At 45.0% G+C, this 14,425-nt stretch overlaps 1 protein-coding gene across 8 annotated transcripts in view; it reads right to left on the bottom strand.

Annotated features, from left to right (window-relative positions):
- The window catches only part of MEGF10 (multiple EGF like domains 10), a 174,152-nt gene that overhangs the window by 10,382 nt on the left and 149,345 nt on the right, over positions 1–14,425 (bottom strand). For 2 of the 8 annotated variants that reach the window (XM_021084704.2, XM_085014442.1), the window contains exons 15-21: positions 13,680–13,814; positions 13,025–13,153; positions 11,212–11,340; positions 8,834–8,962; positions 6,544–6,672; positions 3,851–4,087; positions 1,857–1,987 (exon numbers count right to left, since the gene is read on the bottom strand). In XM_021084704.2, coding sequence (XP_020940363.2) covers positions 1,857–1,987; positions 3,851–4,087; positions 6,544–6,672; positions 8,834–8,962; positions 11,212–11,340; positions 13,025–13,153; positions 13,680–13,814 — 1,019 coding nt within the window. The remainder of the gene's footprint in view (positions 1–1,856; positions 1,988–3,850; positions 4,088–6,543; positions 6,673–8,833; positions 8,963–11,211; positions 11,341–13,024; positions 13,154–13,679; positions 13,815–14,425) is intronic. The other 6 variants (XM_085014441.1, XM_085014443.1, XM_085014444.1 and 3 more) reach the window with 3 other exon arrangements.

Below are 14,425 nucleotides of genomic sequence, written 5' to 3'. Positions count from 1 at the left end.
GAATATATTTATATATATAACTGAATCACTGTGCTCTACATCTGAAACTCACACAATATTGTAAACCAACCGTACTTCACTTAAAGTAAAATAAAATTTAAAAAAGAAAATACAGGAGTTCCTGTCGTGGCTCAGCGGAAATTAATCTGACTAGCATCCATGAGGACGCAGGTTCAATCTCTGACCTCACTCAGTGAGTTAAGGATCCGGTGTTGCCTCGACCTGTGGTATAGGTCACAGATGCGGCTCGGATCCCACACTGCTGTGGCTGTGGTGTAGGCTGGCGGCTACAGCTCTGATTGGACCCCTAGCCTGGAACGCTCCATATGCCATGGGTGCAGCCCTAAAAAGACACACACAAAAATACAGTGGGGTATAGCACTGAGAAAAACAAGACCATGGTGTGTGCCAAGGACTGGACCTCACAGGAGGATGTGCTGAGGGATGGGGTGACCACTTCTGACCTGGGGGGGCTCAGGGGCATCAGGAGAACATGCTCCACCCTAGGCTTTCCCTCCAGGGCCCCAACTTCTTCATTTCATGCTGCTGCTCAATGCCAATTGGACCTTATTTGGGTTTACATACAGGCACATTTTTTTTTTTCTTTTTTAGCCACCCTGTGGCATATGGAGTTCCCAGGCCAGGGATCAGATCCCAGCTGCAGTTGTGACCTAAGCTGCAGCTGCAGCAACACAGGATCCTTACCCCACTGTGCTGGGCTGGGGATCGAACCTGCATCCCAGTTACTCCTAAGATGCTGCTGCCCATTGCGCCACAGCGGGAACTCCCATACATGGGACTTTGAATTGAAAAAAACAAATTCTTGATCTGAGATCTCCATTAAACCCTGTACAATCTTGTATGAGTCACAAGTGACTCTGAGCTGTCTTCTTAGCTAGAAACACGAGGGTGAGATGATCTCCTCTGCCTCCCTCCCAGAACGTGAATGCAAATAAACAGTATGATGAATACCAAAGTGTCTGAGGAATATGAAGTGCTATTTAACGCTGAGCCACTATAATTAAAACCCAGCTGCATTAATTTAATGGCAACTGAAATAATTTAATTAGCCTGGTCTTCTTCGGATGGAGAGCTGGAACCAGACCATGGAGATGGGAAATAGAATTCGGGAGCAGTTGGAAGGAAGAAGTTGGGATTCCAGACCACCATGGAGGAGACCTGGGGGTGAGGGGCGGTAACAGGGGTTCCAAACTGTCCTGGGCCTCCAGGCTCTCTGGGTATCTGTAAAATGGGACAGTTACTCATGATTCATAGCACTGGAGTGAAGATGAAATGAGTTTGCACAATGATGAGACATGTTCGGCACATAGTATCAGGTGGTTTCTATTTGATCATTTCTGACCTACCAAAGCTCAACTTCATGGGGTCCAACCTAAATAAATGTACATTATTGTCATTGTGGTTGTTACTTGAGTACAGGGGGCCAGAAGAGGACACTAGAAGGTGGTCACAGAAGATAAACGTGGCAGTTTTACCGGAGCTAACTCTGCCATGGGTTTGCCAGGAGACATTCTTTTACAACCTCGTGCAACATTAGAAACATTTTTCCGAAGAGGTGCAGCAGGAACACACGTGGTAGAGACAAGGAGACTGACACATTGCAGCAGCTCACTCAGGAGCCGGGGACCTACGTTTGGAAGTGACTCAAATCCCCCGTGAAGAAGGAACTTTGTTAGTAAACCTGAGATCCTCGTACCCATTGATGGGATGGTGGAGAGGAATACATGAGCCAACAGTTGTAAAGAGAACAGCAGCTGGCAAACGGTAGCCCTCAAACCCTCTTGCTCCTTCCTCTCTCCCGGGCCCATCCTCCAGGCAGGACCATCTCCTCTCACCTTCGCGATGGTCATCCTGTCTCTGTTGTTGATGCGGGGGGACGTGGCACACTGGGTTAGGGTGTGATAACTGGGATTGGTGAAGTAATGGCTGTTAGCGTTTCCACCGTTGCTGTGAGGAAGCGTTTCTGCTAGAAGAGAAGGAAACGGTTAAGAGGGCAGGCTCCCTCGCTGTGTGTGGCAAAGAGGGAAGCCAAACAGCAAGAACAAATGTTTGGATGGCTTCCACATCACAAGCGGGGCAGATCCCCTCCTACTCTGCAGACTCGGCAGAGCCTGGAGAAGCAGCGGGCACCTGCCTTCCTACCTGCCTCCCGGCAACGTGTGAGCGGACCTGCCAACACTGTGCTTTGCTCTGGGGTTTGCACGAGAGGGGGAGGCATCGCTTTGAAGCTGTTTCTGCTGTAACTTCCTCTTTTTTTAACGCTTGAGTTCTTGACACAATATTCTGCACTAGAGACGCACCACCAAGTAAATCAGCTACTTTATAGATTCCCCCAGAATCGCTTTATTCGTAAACATGTCATGCACCTTAAATCTTTTGGTGATTGCCCCCAAATTAATAAAGGCCTTAAGATTCCAGATTCCTGGAGTTCCCACCGTGGCTCAGTGGTAATGAACCTAATATCCATGAGGACATGGGTTTGATCCCTAGCCTCACTTAGTGGGTTAAGTAAATCTGGCTTAGTGGGCTATGTTGCTGTAAGCTCTGGTATATGTTGGATCCCGAGTTGCTGTGGCTGTGGTATAGGCTGGCAGCTGCAGCTTCAATTCGACCCCTAGCCTGGGAACTTCCATATGCTGCAGGTGTGGCCCTAAAAGGACAAGAAAAAAAAAAAAAAAGCTTCCAGATTCCTCACTCATGTGTTATTCTTCTGAAGACTGAGTGTGTCACTTTAAAATGAACTTTTATGAAAGTTCCTGTTGTGGCTCAGCTGTAATGAACCTGACTAGGATCCATGAGGATGCGGGTTGGTCCCTGGTCCTGCTCAGGGGGTTCAGGAGCTGGCGTTGCCTCTGTGGTGCAGGTTGTAGACGAGGTTCAGATCCTGAGTTGCTATGGCTGTGGCATAGATCTGCAGCAGCAGATCCAATTTGACCCCTAGCCCAGGAACTTCCATATGCCATGGATGCAGCCCTAAAAAGAAAAAAATAATAATAGCTTTTATGGGGTCTTGTGACAGAAAGGAAGATTCAAAAGAGTTTTCTTAAAAAAACAGCCTTGGTTCTTGCCAGTTCCAAAAAATTCTTTCATATATAACTTGGGGTTGCTGTGCAGCTCTGATGGTGAGGGCCTGGGAACAGATGGCCGGCACCTGAGAAGAACCCAAGGCAGAGACAGAAGATCTCATCCTCATTCTGGATCTGCTCTGTGACCTCAGTAAAGTTATGGCCACTCCCTCCTCTGTCCTCCCTGTTTCCCCCCACATGACAAAAGCTTGGGACAGGGTGCCCAGCAAAGCGTTCTCCTGATTGAAATGCCCAACATTTAAAGCAACCAGATCATAAGTCTGGTTTTAAGTTCCTCATAGAAGTGATGATTTTCTACCATTGTTTTTTGTTTGTTTGTTTGTTTGTTTGTTTTTAGGGCCGCACTCACGGCATATGGAGGTTCCCAGGCTAGGGGTCGAATCGGAGCCCTAGCTGCCAGTCTACGCCAGAGCCACAGCCACACAGGATCTGAGCCATGTCTGTGACCGACACCACAGCTCAAGGCAATGCCGGATCCTTAACCCACTGAGGGAGGCCAGGGATCGAACCCGCAACCTCATGGTTCCTAGTCGGATTTGCTTCCGCTGCGCCACAATGGGAACTCCGTTTTACCATTATTGACACACACAATATGTCTTTAACACTACCTACTCCCAACACAAAATTTTCTCAAGGATAATTGACAGTAACAATAGGCAGCGTAGCCAAATGCTCCATTCAAAGGACCAAGACGAAACCTTACTTTTCAAGGAATAAAATGCCTCCAATGACTCCAGTCTCACCTGAAATGGCATAGTCTGCATTCATGACCCTCATGGCGGGGGTGTAGGTAACTGCAGGCATGCTCGACTCTTTCCCCTTCTGCTTGTGTCTATAAATGATGAACAAGGCCAGGAGGAAGAGAACAACCAGGACAAGAATGATGATGCCTGCGATGGCCCCAATCTGGTAGGAATCCGCAGGGAGAGCTGTACTGGTTCTGCTTAAGCTGTTCAGATTTCCAACTATGATCACACCAGCTAGACGAGGAGAAAAAGAGATATGGGTGAGGACAGCAGTGTGCTGGATAAATATTTGATCTCTGTTTACAGAAATCTCCCACGGTGCTAATGTCTGGATATTTTCAGTCCATGAAATGTCAATTTGGAAACTTTTGGAAACAGAACAGGAAGGAAAAACAAATATTCCTCATTTTCAGATGTTGTTGGCTTGTCTGTGCCCAGAAAAAGCCGACTCTGAGCCTCGAAAAAGAGAGGATTTCCTGAACTCAAAGACTCTACAATAGGGCTTGCTGGGAGGTTCTCACAGATGTTTCCTTCTTTCTTTCCTTCTTCCTTCCTTCCTTTCTCTTTCTTTCTTTCTTTCTTTTCTTTCTTTCTTTCTTTCTTTCTTTCTTTCTTTCTTTCTTTCTTTCTTTCTTTCTTTCTTTCTCTCTCTCTCTCTCTCTCTCTCTCTCTCTCTCTCTCTCTCTCTCTGTCTCTCTGTCTCTTTCTTTTTCTCTTTCTCTCTCTCTCTATTTTTAGGGCCGCACCTGTGGCATATGGAAGTACCCAGGCTTGGGGGTGAATTGATGCTATAACTGCCAGCCTACACCACAGCCATAGCAATGTCATATCTGAACCGTGTCCGTGACCTACACCACAGCTCACGGCAATGCTGGATCCTTAACCCACTGAACAAGGCCAGGGATTGAACCTGCGTCCTCAAGGATACTAGTCAGATGCGTTTATGCTGAGCCATGATAGGAACTCCCAGGTTTCTGATTAAACACTTAGACCGGCAATTATTGGGGGTAACAATTTATCTAATCTGTATTGCTCTTAATTTATTATCTAGTATTAAGCTTATGAATGGCTAACTCGAGCACCTAACAGTTTTATGTCTATCCGTATCATTTCTAAGAGGAAAGTAATTTTCCTTCCAATCAAGAATAACTCCATTATAAATCTAGTTTAGGACCTGCCTTGGCTAATTTCAATGGGCCTTTTATCTCTATGCAGTATTTTCTATGACAGAAAGGTCTGTCCCAATAACACTTGACAACATCAGCCCAAAACCTTACTTATTAAAATTCAGCATTTTGCTGTATATAGTTCTTATTCGAGTTCCCTCAAATGAAGGAACAAATGTTATGGAAAGAGAGTCAAGAAAACTGTCATCTTAAAAAATGATCCATACACTCTGAACTCTCCCTTAAGCTCTTAGGCTACAGTTTCCTCATCTGTAATAGAGGAAACTGGCCTCTATGAAAGTACTTCCAGCTCACATGTCCCTATGACATTATGATTCTGAAAGCTGGAACTTCTTATAAGACAGCCTGCCCTGAAGTGCAGAGCACCAAGGCCAGTGTATTGGGATTACAATGGATTTGTCACAATGATATGATTCTGGAATGTAACATATTGTTATGATGGGCAAATAGAAATCATGAGCATGAAGACGTTTATTTTTAATGAAAGAAAATTAAATGCGAGTACCTACATAGTTTACAGTTTAAGATGACTCCTCTACAACACCACATGAATTTTCTAAAGCTTTTAACAGCCCATGTTTTTATGACATAGAGAAAGCACCACATGTGCTAGGGGCCCTCTGGAGGCCATGCTTCAGAACCATCTTTCTCAAGGGCACCGTCCACCCCAGAATCAGAACTGCCCAAGTAGGACCATGTATATTGCAAGTATTCCCAGGTGGGTGTGATACACATCCTTGTTAAAAAACCATGGGCACAAGTTCCTTGAAAAGCTCAGCATTCACTCACCATAGGACCTGGTCATTCTACTCTTGACGTGACCCAAGAGAAATGAAAGCACAGGTCCCCACAAAGACTGGGCACACTGTTGTTCCCAATAGCTTTATCTGTGGTAGCCAAAGACTGGAAACAACCCAAATGTCCATCAGTGGGTGGATGGGTAAAGAAAATTATGGTGTATCCATACAATAGAACACCACTCAGGAATGAGAAGAACTGAAGTACTGATACCTACGACGACATGGTTCAGTCTCAATGTAATTATGCTGAGTAAAGAAAATGAGACCAACAAGAATATAGTATGATTCCATGTATATGAAATTCTAAGAAATGCGAACGAATCTACAGTGACAGAAAGTAGGTCAGTGATTGCCTGGGACCTAGGGGATGGTGGTGACAGGGAGGCACCTGAGGAAACTTTGGAGGGTGATGGATCTATTCATTATTTTTACTGTGGTGATGGTTTCATGGGCGTATTCACACGTTCGAATTTATCAAGTTGCATACTTTGTGTTGTATGTGTGTGTTGCATAATATGTGGGTATATATATGTATGCTGCTTTTTATTTCTCGATAAAGCTGAAAAGATTGCAGGCACGGTGGAAAATTCATGAGCTTTGGAATCAGACACTAAAACCCTGATATATTCTAGATATCAGCTGTGCAACATCTTTGAGTTTTAGCACCCTCATCTGAGTAATGATGGCTTCCCAGCACCCTTACCTTGATCACATCGTGCCCCCTTCCATCCTGGGCTGCAGTAACAGGTCCCGGTGATGTGGTCGCAGGTGGAGTTGTTCAGACAGTCACATATCTGACGACAGCCATAGCCGTATGTTCCTGCGGGGCACTCTGAGAAGGAGCGTGAGGGGCCCGTGTGGCCTCCAGCCTTGGAAACTCGAGGCAAGGGTCTTGCTGTATGATCGCCTGTGCCTGGAGGCTGGCCCTTTCAGGGGTCCCTGTTCAGGGTAGCCCTGTACCACCCAGGGTGTCCTAGAGCTGACTGATGTTCCCTGAGTCATGGTGGGACTCATAGGCCAGGCAGCACAGGGCCAGAGATCAAGCCCCTCATCATGGCCTCTGGCACTTTCAGATGCTGTGTACCCATCTCCCTGATGGGTATGAAGAGAGTCAGTGGAATGAAGAGCATCCCTAAAGGCAATTTGAAGTGACCCTACCCAGCAAACCATGAGATGGAAGGGGAATACACTAAAAAGTACAAACTAGAGATGCTTCCTTGAGAACATGGATATTTTACTATAGGCTTTAGGCTCCTCCTAAAGGCACATTCTGTCTTGGATGAGCTGGGAGTAAGGGCAGAGGGAGAGGGCAAGGTTGTCAATTTTCTAGATAAGAACTTCACTTACTACAGAAAGGCTCCAAATTTAGATTTGCAGGTTGAAGGCTGAGAGACTAAAATCGTGGGATTTTTATGATGTGGTCATAAGGATTGGGCATGAGTTTCAAAGAATATCATAGGCACCTTAAGTGTAAAAACCATCACGACGAAATGCTGTAAAGTGAGCAGCAGGGGGCAATGTGTTATTATTATTAGAGTTCTCTGTCAGACACAGGGTTTCTGTTTACAAATGAGCATTAGGAGAAATCTCCAGTAATAGGGACATTTTGATTGGATATTCAGAGCAATCACGGAAGTACTTAAATGATTTTATTTAACAAGACCATAACCAGTCTGGCATTCAAATGAAAGTCAGTTTAGAGCCCATGCTGGTTTCTATGCATCTATGTATGTGCACATATGTTTAGACATGCATACACATACATATAATATTTATAAATACAAAGGGCTGTGCAAGCCACTGTGTGACTCGGTATCTATTTCATGATTAAATGCTAGCAGGGAAAAACTAAAATGGGGACATCTCTGTCCAGGCTGATTCCTGGATGTCACTCTTGTTATTTACTAGATGTGAGGCTATGCAAACACATTCTAGAGTTTAGCACATAAGACTGAGATAATCTTGTCGTCTGGTGGTGCCTTGAGAAGGGTGCAGGGAGAAGGAGGTTTTTGCAATAGTCCTTTACCATGTGCAGTGCCGATGAACATACCCAGGTCACATTGCTCCTGCAGCCATGTAACCCTTGCTGCATCCTTCGTAAAAGCACACCCCTGTAAGCAGCAAACGTCTTGCACCTTTCCTGTCATTTATGATAAGAGTCCCATACACTTAGTTCTAGGACCTGGTTTATTCATCTTGAACACTGAATGAATAAGTCACAAAGGAAAGGAACAATAAACCACTTGGAAATACTCAGTTTAAGGCCAAGGTTCTTACAGCCCCTTGAGCAGATGTCTAGCTGGTGGGATGGAAATGGAAACACAGGGTGGGGAATTCTAATTCAGCGTCTTCTCCCTGAGTGGGCTCTTTATAGCAGAAAAATTGAAGGCAATATATTGTCTTGAAGGTTGTTAAGCCTAAGATGAGGAGTCGTTAGTGGTAGCAGTACAAAAGTACTATCAAGAGAAGGCTGTCAAAAGCGTGGCCAATTGGCGCGGGTTCACCCCTTCACCCACAGTGGGGCTGACCCTGGGCTCCCAGCCCTTTGGCTTCCCGTGCACCCAGCCTGGACCTGCATTTGCATGTCGCTCCAGGGTGAGACCCAGGCTCTGCCTCTGCCATGAAGAAACCTTGACTGGCTCTTTTAAAGCTCTGAGCAGGCACGTTCCAAAAATAAGAAGGAGAGGAAGAGAGCGAGCCAGGATGAATGGATGGAAAACTTGAATTCTGTCTTCATGCTTGTAACCACACCCCCTCCACCCAGAGCACTGACCAGTTCCTCCGAAGAAGAGTTTTGAGGAAAAGACAGCCAGCAGGGATCCCCATGTGGCCAGATCTCTGGGAGGAGAAGTCAACCATGCTGGTTAGTGACCAGCCACCAGCTCCGGCAAGTTCAAAGCTGTGGATGGATTCTGCTTTCACATGGTCAGATGTGTAGGGAAAGGGATTCTAGGGTGACACTAACACCAGCGCCCCCCGCCCCCCATACTCACTCTGCTCACAGTGCTTCCCCATGAAGCCGGTGCGGCAAGTGCACTGCCCAGAGATGTGGTCGCAGTCTGCTCCGTTTTGGCACCGGCATATCAATGCACAGTCCTTTCCATAGAAGCCCAGAGGACATCCTGTGAGAGAAGGAAGGATGAGTCAAGAGGCTGCTGAGGGGGACCCCAGCTCCGCTTCCAACATGTTGATGTTTGAACCTGAAGAACGTGGAGCCGGTAGAGAGGGAATCGAGATAATAAGGCACACTGCAGCTTCCCACAACGGCTTCTCCGAAGTTCGAAGATGGAGCTCTTGGGAGGAAGAGCTGCCTTCAAGGGCAGGAGGCAGGACACTTCCATGCCTGCAGCAGGTTAACCATCACTGGTATCCCTGGGGACAGGACAGTGTTTTCCAACAAAGCACCCCACCGACCTTGTGGAAATCTGGGCACATTTCCTTTCATTTTTTATTTTTGCACTCAATTACTCGAATCCTGGACTCAAAGTCCATGGACTGAAATGAGTACTTTGCTAAAATTACCTCCATGTTTTTTTTTTTTACTTCTCCTACACAATGTTTCCAAGTCGGCTACTAACCCTGTTTTGCACCTACCATTAACTCAGATAATAGTATCTCTTTCACCAAAGATGTGTGGTAGAATCTGAACTTAAAAAACCCGTGCACTTCACTGGCGCACCGTAAAAAAACAAAAACAAAAACAAAAACAAAAACAAAAAACAAAAACAAACCAAAAAAAACCAGCAATAAGTCTCCTTACCCTGTACTACTATCAAAACCCAGACCCCTGGGGCCTCTGGGCTGAGGACATGCACAAACCCTGTTGCCTCTCCAGGGCTAGCAGCTGCCCTGCAACAGTGTCTCAGGGCTCTCTGCCATCATGAAAGCTTCGATGCAGGCTGCTTCGGGGCTGTTGCTAAGTATCACATGTGCTTTTTCTTATCCCTTTTTCTTATAGAGGTTTTACTGAAAGCTCAACTTTCAAGAACCAGAGGCAAAGCATGGATGCCAGCATGCAATGACTTCATTGGCATGTATTTATTTAGCACCTACTTGCTGCCAGATTCTCTTCCTGTCTCCTCTCATTGAATCTTCACAGCAGCCCAGAAGCCCAGGGATGGACATTCTCACCCTATAGATGAGAACTGAGCCCTGAGTGCTCTAAGTCACACAGCCAGCAAATGGCAAGGCGGCTGGGCCATGACACAAACACAGGGAGGTCTGGCTCCAGACCCCATGTTCACGCCACTGTGTTGAGCTACGTTTACTTAAAAAGGTCCTCTGATTGAAGCAGGTCCTAATTTCAGAGTTACCCACAAGAACTTAAGAGTGCTTTTCTCTGAAGAGCTGGAAAACTTTCTATATTTACAATCTTGGCAGAATATGCTCAAGACAGCCTCCCTCCTTGCCAACTCTTCCCTTCAAACCATGGCTCAAGGTCTACACTTCCTTCTAGAAAGTTCTAAAGGACTTGCTCAGTGCATTTTCTAATTATGTTCTCTAATTAGTATTATATAAGAGCTGGTGAATTTCTGACCTATCTTTCCTCAGCCCATTTCTGTGACATTATTATTATTGTATATTATTATTAGGATATATTGTTATTATTGAAAACCGTAATATGTGCTTCCCTGTCTTGCCTCTTTTACCCCATTGAAGGCAAGGACAGAGATCAGTTTTTATCCCAACAGTGCCAAGCTATGGAGTACTTTGTACGTTATACCCCGTGATGTTAACAACTCATAGAAAAGAGATGATGAGGATATTATTGGATATAAAATGGTGAAAAGAACAAGTGGTTGTTAGAGCACAATCCCAGACTGGCACTGCCCCCTGAAAGGTCGTTAGCAGTGGGAATTCTCAGGTTCCCGCCCCAAATGGAGTGAATCAGACACTCTGGGAGCAAGGCCAACAGTTGTGTTTATCCAGCCACCCGGGTGATTCCGAAACATGCTAAAATCCCAGAACCAATGAACTCAGTCTTCTCCAAGAGCGCACACTAGGTCAGGCGGTGAGGCTTGCTGTCTTCACTCCCTTTTTAATCACCACCACTTATCCTAACCTTTGGGTTATTAGAATGAATAACAGGGACTCTGATCCATTATAACCAAGGTCTGGTGAAAGGACGGAATAGAAAGAAACTGCACACTTAAGACATTGCTCCACCTCAGTGTCCTGAAACGACACAGGGACAGAAAGTTCTAACCGTCTAGAGGAATTTAGGTGTCTAGAGGTCACTGGGTGATGCACCACTCTAATGCCAAGAACCTTGGTGAGCTCAGATCCCACATGCATAGGGCGGGGCTGTGTCCTCTCCCCTCCCCAGTAGGAGGCGCCCTCCTTGGTGAGGCTCAGAAGGCATGCCACTTACTCTGAGTGCAGTAGAGCCCCGTCCAGCCTGGAGTGCATTTGCATTCCCCGTCGTAGGCGCTGCAGAAGGCCCCGTTGTGGCAGTTGCACGTGTGGATGCAGTTGGGGCCCCAGTGCGCAGGGGGACACGCTGAAAGCACAGCACGCGGGGAGAGCTCTGTTAGCGCCCCAAGCCCGGCACCCAGCGGAGAGGATTCCACCCACCTTACACAACTCCTCACATGTGACGTCAGCAGTGAGCATCATGACTGAGAAAGCACAGTGCTTCACATCTGGCTCAAACCCAGATGGCAAGGCTGACAGCAACAGCAGCCAGCATTACCGACACGGTATCCGTTCACAAACTGCCCGCGGTGGTGGGCAGAGCTCACCTCCTCCTGAGTTGACAGACTTAGTTATGTAACGAATGCACACGGAGCGCCTATGAGCCCAGCACCATTCTAGGCCCAGGGAGATAGCAGAGGAGCAGATAAGGTCCAGAACACCCTCTGAAAGCTTATATTTTACTAGGGGAGGCAGGCAGATCAACCAATCAACCAGCCAAGCAATCAGCCAGCTGGACAGCCAAAAAAACAATGGCAGTAAGAACTCTAAGAAAAATTAAAATAGGATAAAGAGGACAAAAATGATGAGAGCTACTCCTTGATGGAAGGCATCTCTGAGAAGAGGACACTTGAGCACAGGTCATATGGGCAAAATGATGTGACTCAAGAGTGTTCAGGGACCCACGGTCTTTTTTTTTTTTTTAATTTTTTCAGGGACCCAAGGTCTTATAATTCATGTCTATGATCTCTAAACCTGTACCTGTGGGTGTACTTGAGTTGTCACTTAGAAGCTTGTTTTAAATGTGAAAGTACCCAGGTGAATGAAAGAATTGGTTTACAGTAAAAACTTCATTGGAAGAAGCAGGAAATAATCAAACTAAATCATTAGGGATCACGGCCCATTGAAGAGTAATCAGAACTTCTGATAAGGTATCTGTGAAATAATGTAAGATTATGGGGTAAAATGATTTGATTTACCAAAGAATTACTCTTTATTCATATTAATATTTCGATATAACTACTTGAAAAAAGAAATACAATTCCTTTCTTTCTTTCTTTTTTTTTTTTTTTCTTTCTTTTTACAGCTGTACATGCAGCATATGGAAGTTCCTGGCTGGGGACAAACTGGAACTGCAGCTGCAGGCTTATGCCACAGCCACAGCAAGGTGGGTAAAAGCTGTATCTGCAACTTATGCTTAATCTTGTATTAACACCGGATTCTTAACCTACTGAGAAAGGCCAGGGATTGAACCTACATCCTCACAGAGACTACATTGGTTCTGAACCTGCTGAGCCATAATGGGAACACAATTTCTATATGGTTATCCAGTAGGGAATGTGACCCAATAAAGACCATAAATAAATCTGAAGTAACTTAAAAAAAGAAAAAAAAAATTCTCCCATAGTTGTGTGTACCATTTTTGCCCAAGAGCAAGGGAAAAATAATAGCCGACATTTGTGAAAATCTGAATGGATTTTTTGGGTATAAGACCCTCCACGTTTAACAGATGGAGAACCAATGAACTGTAAATAAACAAAATGCTACTGCCTATTTAGGTTCTTTCCAAGATACGAGCTGGATTTAAATATAGGACCAGAGGACCATTTCATAGGGCTCTTAATGGGGGGTCAGCATTTAAAATTAAAATAATAAATCTTATAATTATTCACATATTTTTCTTGATTATTTAAACACTCAAACTTCAGTCTTAAAGAATTTGAACACAACGTAAATAGATGGTCGATGAATCGTTTCCAAACAGGACTTACGCTGAGAGCAGTCGCTGCCGATCCACCCCGGATAACACTGACAAGATCTGTCAATGGGGTTACAGGTTCCATTGTTGGTACAGGTACAGATTCCCGCACAGTTTTTTCCAAATCTGCCACTGGGACACACTGTGAATAAATTATAGGTCAGAAACTCACAACTGTATCTCATCTCACAGAACCCTAGACTCTCGGGATGGGAAAGGATTTTAAAACTCATCAACCCAGTTGTGCATTTGGTAGCTGCCTCCCCTCAAGAGCATCCCTCATCCTGAATGGGCTCTTTTTTTTTTTTTTTTTTTTTTTTACAAATGTCTGAAGCCAAAGATCCTCATTAAGGCATCACAAACCAGGAGACATCACCGAATTGCTAGAAATCTTCATGGCTTCTTGCTCAGGGAGTCAAAATCTCTCCGCATATTGATTTTTCATGGAAGGCTGTTTCCAATTAAAAGTGAAGACCAGCACAGCTCAGAGAATAAAGAGATCTAGAGTGGCAAGCCAGATTTTTCAAAGCTCAGTCATCTTTACAGAAGCTGCAGACCAGAAGGCATGGCTAGCCGCTAGCCGAAAACGCATCCTTTGGGAAGCCTGAGGACAGCTGCATGGGGCTTGCTCACCACCACATTTTTCTCCCAAAGCCTGTGCACCCTACCTTCATTGCAGAGGGCGCCTGTGAAGCCAGGCAAGCAGTCACACAGGCCTGTGATGTGGTGGCAGGGCCCACTGCTGTGCACACACTGCGGGCACGTCTGGCTGCAGCGATGCCCATAAAATCCAGGGGAGCAGACTGAAAACAGAAAGGCATTAGACATTTCTCTTCCCTAAGATGTGTTTCTTTCATATACCATGTAAGGATCTAGTTCAACTTTGGGGTTAAAGAAATTCTTTTTAAGGGTGCTGAGAATTTTCCAAGTATAAAACAAGAACAAAAGGAACAAGAGCGCTCTTTAATAATGAAAGAAGCCAGTAAACTCTGAATTGCTTGAGGGCAGGCAAATGTCTTCGTTCTCTTTATTTTCCTATTTATGGCCCCAATTAGCTCGAAGTCTGGCATAGAGCAGGGGCTTGAAGAATTTTTGTTGAGCAAATAAAAAAGAAATAAAATTCTAAATACTAGCAAGGCCCAAATAAATACTCTCAAGCCAATGTTAATCTTTTATTCTTTAAGAGTCATTACTGGCAATAAATGTATGTACAGTCAGAATTAAAAGATTGTTTCTCCTCAAAATGGTCCAGGTTAATGATTGTGATTAAAAAGAGAAGAAGCAAGATGCTTCATAATTAGATTCTTTCCAACACTATTTGGATTTAAGTATGGAAGGACAGCATAGAACTCTTAATTAAAAAAAAGTAATTTAAAAAATAGAATACGGTACACTATAATTAATCATGTATTCC

The sequence above is a fragment of the Sus scrofa genome, chromosome 2 (assembly GCF_054392235.1).
Source record: "Sus scrofa isolate SSC_HxYL_T2T_F1_AM1 chromosome 2, Sscrofa_HxYL_maternal_Yorkshire_Landrace_v2.0, whole genome shotgun sequence".
Classification (NCBI taxonomy): domain Eukaryota; kingdom Metazoa; phylum Chordata; class Mammalia; order Artiodactyla; family Suidae; genus Sus; species Sus scrofa.
The sequence above is the reverse complement of the archived record's forward strand: the minus strand, read 5'-3'. Positions and strand labels throughout refer to the sequence as shown.